Raw genomic sequence first — 3,591 nt, forward strand, 5'->3', positions numbered from 1 at the left:
ATAATTATATATATATATATATATATATATATATATTTATATATAAGGTTTTTTTCTGAGACAGAGTTTTGCTCTCGTCACCCAGGTTGGAGTGCAATGGTGTGATCTCAGTTCACTACAACCCTGCCTCCCGGGTTCAAGCGATTCTCCCGCCTCAGCTTTCCAAGTAGCAGGGATTACAGGTGTCCACCACCACGCCCTGCTATTTTGTATTTTTAGTGTAGAGATAGGTTTTCACCATGTTGGCCAGGGCTGGTCTTGAACTCCTGATGTCAGGTGATCCAGCCACGTCAGCCTCCCAAAGTGCTGGGATTATAGGCGTGAACCTCCACGCCTGGTCAGATAAAATATATTTTATACCCAATGAACATTTCTATTCCTCAGCATCTGAAGAATATTTTAGAACCTTCTTAGAGCCATACCTACTTGAGAGAGTTTGCTTGTTTACATGCTTGGGGGCTAGGTATAAGCCCCAAGTGGCTTATGACAGTCTGCAGCCTTGTGATTTTATTCTTGCTCAAGTTAGTGTTGCTGTCACCATTTTCAGATGTGCTGAATGCACGACCAGATAAAAACCCAAACAGGAGACTGTGCAGGCTGCTGGTAACTGCCACAGACACCTCGGGGCTGCACCCCCAAGGGGGGCCCTCCCAGCAGGTGCGGTGGAGGCAGTTTTACCTTGTCCTGTGGATTACTGCCTCTGATCCAGCAAGCTGGCTTCCCACAGAACAGAAGAGAAGGGCCGAGAATAGGCATGGGGACATCAGAGGAACTGGCCAATGTGCCTCTGAAAGAAAAGCCAGTGACTTATTTTCTCTTAGGCTGCTAGTCATGCCATGTGGAACCCCGCAGAAATGGTCACCAGGAAGCCTAGAAACACAACCAGCTCCACCCTGCAATGGAGTATGATCAACTCCACTCCTGTGCAGCTTCCTCCTGACCCATTGCTCTAGGTGGGAGGTTCTTAGAAACACACAGACTCTTCAAGCCCTCCTGCCAGAGCTATTCATGGTACGCAGAAATACATAGACTCTCCATGCCAGAGGCATTCAAGATGCACAGCAGTGGGAGGGTCTAGAGAGCCCTCACTTGACCAGCAAGGGAATGTCTGCCCCATTAGGAGTTAGTTGTTGGACAGGAGCAGGTGGCAATAGGAAAGCCAGCACAGCTGCTGGAATGGGTTCAAGGAGTGGGTGGCAACCACTGGAGAGAAGCTAGGCTGGAGGCACCCTGATCTCAGGGAGGGAAGCCTGCTCTTTCATACTGGTAGTTGCTGGAGAACTCTTCAGCCTCCCTCCCCCGGGTTCAGGCTGCACTCACAAGTATGTTGTCTCTTCAGAGGAGCTTCCCTGACTTCTTTCAAACACTGTGTAGTCTTCCACAGTAACAGCTGAGAAGGGCTGCCCTTTGCCCACCACCTCCAGGCCATCAATATCCTCCGAGAGACAGAGAAAGGTTACAAGAGCTGACTGAAGACAGGCACTGCCCCAAGGGGCTTCTGACTGGGGCATGGAGGCCATACTAACCTGCTGGCTGAAATCCAGCTCTGCCATGATTTTCTGCAGCTCCTTGCGTCGGTAGATCAGAAATAGACTCCGATCCCAGGTGTAGCGGTATGAAGCATCCCTCTGGGCTGGTAATCCTAGCATGAGGTCCAAGGACCCTCAACACAGGCTGCTGCCATGCCCCCTTGCTCACCCCCTTCTCAAGGGCTCTGAGAGTGCCTATCCCAACACCATTTCTAGGAAGGATGAAAAATACAGCTTCCCTGCAGCAGCTGGACTCTGCTCTCCTGTCCCATATCTCCTCAGCAGCCCTACACAAGACTCCTGCAAAATTAGCTTCCAAATAGCCAAATTTTTGGATTATAATAAAAATGATAATAGCAGCTACCTTTTACTGAGTGCTTAACAATGAGTCAGAACTTAATACATTTCATATCTCATTTAGCCCTATCACAACTCTGTGAATATTTTACAGATAAGGCCAGAGGGGTTCAACCACTCTGGTGTTCACTAATATGACATGGCTGGGACCTGAACCCAGGCAGCCTGGCAGGCTCTAAAGCAGATATGCTCAAGAGAAACAGGATGCAAACCACAAACACAAGCCACATGTGTCACTGAAAGTTTTCTAGATACCACACTGAAAAAGCAAAAAAGAAACAGGTGGGATTCATTTTAGTAATATAGTTTATTTATTTTATTTATTTATTTATTTATTTTTTGAGATAGAGTTTTGCTCTTGTTGCCCAGGCTGGAGTGCAGTGGCATGATCTTGGCTCACTGCAACCTCCACCTCCCAGATTCAAGTAATTCTCCTGCCTCAGCCTCCCAAGTAGCTGGGATTATAGGCGCGCACCACCATGCCCAGCTAATTTTTGTATTTTTAGTAGAGATGGGGTTTCACCATGTTGGCCAGGCTGTTTTTGAACTTCTGACCTCAAGTGATCCATCTGCCTCAGCCTCCCAAAGTGCTGGGATTACAGGCGTGAGCCACTGTGCCCAGCCTCATTTTAGTAATATAGTTTATTTAACTCAGTATATAAAAAATATTGTCATTTTGACATGTAATCAATATAAAAATGATTAATAAAATATATTGTTTTCACACTGAAGCCAGTGTCCAGTTGACAGCACTTCTCAGTGCAGGGCAGCCACGGTCCAGGTGCTCACCGGTGGCATGCAGCTCAAGGCTCCACACTGGACGGCAGCTCTATGGCTGCACTCCAGTTTCCTAGCTCTCTCACTGTTTTACTGAAGAAAAGGAAGAGGGAGCCAGACTTCAGGAAGACTCTGGGACTTGCCTAAGGCCACAGAGAAACAGGCCCTGGGCCGCACTGTAGAGCCATGCTGGCCACTGCCACACTACCCTGCCTCTGGGCCAGGCACAAGATGCCAGCTGGCTCACAGCCCTGCGCCTCACCTGTCTCCACCCGGATGGAGTGGGGCTTCCCGATGTGAGTGATGGGCTCCATAAGGCCACGCTGAGTTTTTGTCTTGGTCATGACCAGACCTGTCATCTCATCTCCCAAGTATTCCAGTCGACTCCAGAACCCACTGTTCTCCCAGCTCTGGCAAGGAAGGAAAGGTGAGTCAGATTACCTGGACACCTCAGCCAGATGCTGGTGGAGATGTGGGAAGATAAGCACCACCACAGGCTACAGATGCTCCCTCTGGGGAATTCACTGCTGCCATGATTGCAGAACGGAAGCATCCACTGCCACGTTTTCTGGACACCCTGTTGTCATTTTTACCTGCCCCCAGCCAGATGGTGTGGGTTGGTACAGGTACTGCACTGGTCTACCAGAACAAAGAGGAGGGACTCTTCAGCCTCTCTCCTTAGGGTGTAGGCTCCACTCAGTCTAAGCTCCTAGGAGACAAACACTAAGACTACTCTAATAACTCGCTACCTGTGTGGCCACCACAGGCTGAATAACTTTACTGACTAATCATAGAATTTAGTAAAGGCCTAGAAGGCTTAATGATGCTTTGCAATGGATAGGTTATTTTCTCCCCAGCTGTGCCACCTGAAACCAGCATCCCTGTGTCCAGACACCTGCCCCCCACCCCCCTCCTCTCTGCCACCCCC

The 3,591-nt window shown here is 49.0% G+C and overlaps 1 protein-coding gene across 5 annotated transcripts in view; it reads right to left on the minus strand.

Annotated features, from left to right (window-relative positions):
- The window catches only part of MYCBPAP (MYCBP associated protein), a 30,178-nt gene that overhangs the window by 9,396 nt on the left and 17,191 nt on the right, over positions 1–3,591 (minus strand). For all 5 annotated transcript variants that reach the window (XM_017853878.1, XM_017853876.1, XM_017853875.1 and 2 more), the window contains exons 7-10: positions 2,926–3,073; positions 1,527–1,642; positions 1,321–1,436; positions 679–787 (exon numbers count right to left, since the gene is read on the minus strand). In XM_017853878.1, the coding sequence (XP_017709367.1) occupies positions 679–787; positions 1,321–1,436; positions 1,527–1,642; positions 2,926–3,073 (489 nt within the window). The remainder of the gene's footprint in view (positions 1–678; positions 788–1,320; positions 1,437–1,526; positions 1,643–2,925; positions 3,074–3,591) is intronic.

The sequence above is a fragment of the Rhinopithecus bieti genome, unplaced genomic scaffold (assembly GCF_001698545.2).
Source record: "Rhinopithecus bieti isolate Rb0 unplaced genomic scaffold, ASM169854v2 scaffold_35856, whole genome shotgun sequence".
Taxonomy (NCBI): Eukaryota; Metazoa; Chordata; class Mammalia; order Primates; family Cercopithecidae; genus Rhinopithecus; species Rhinopithecus bieti.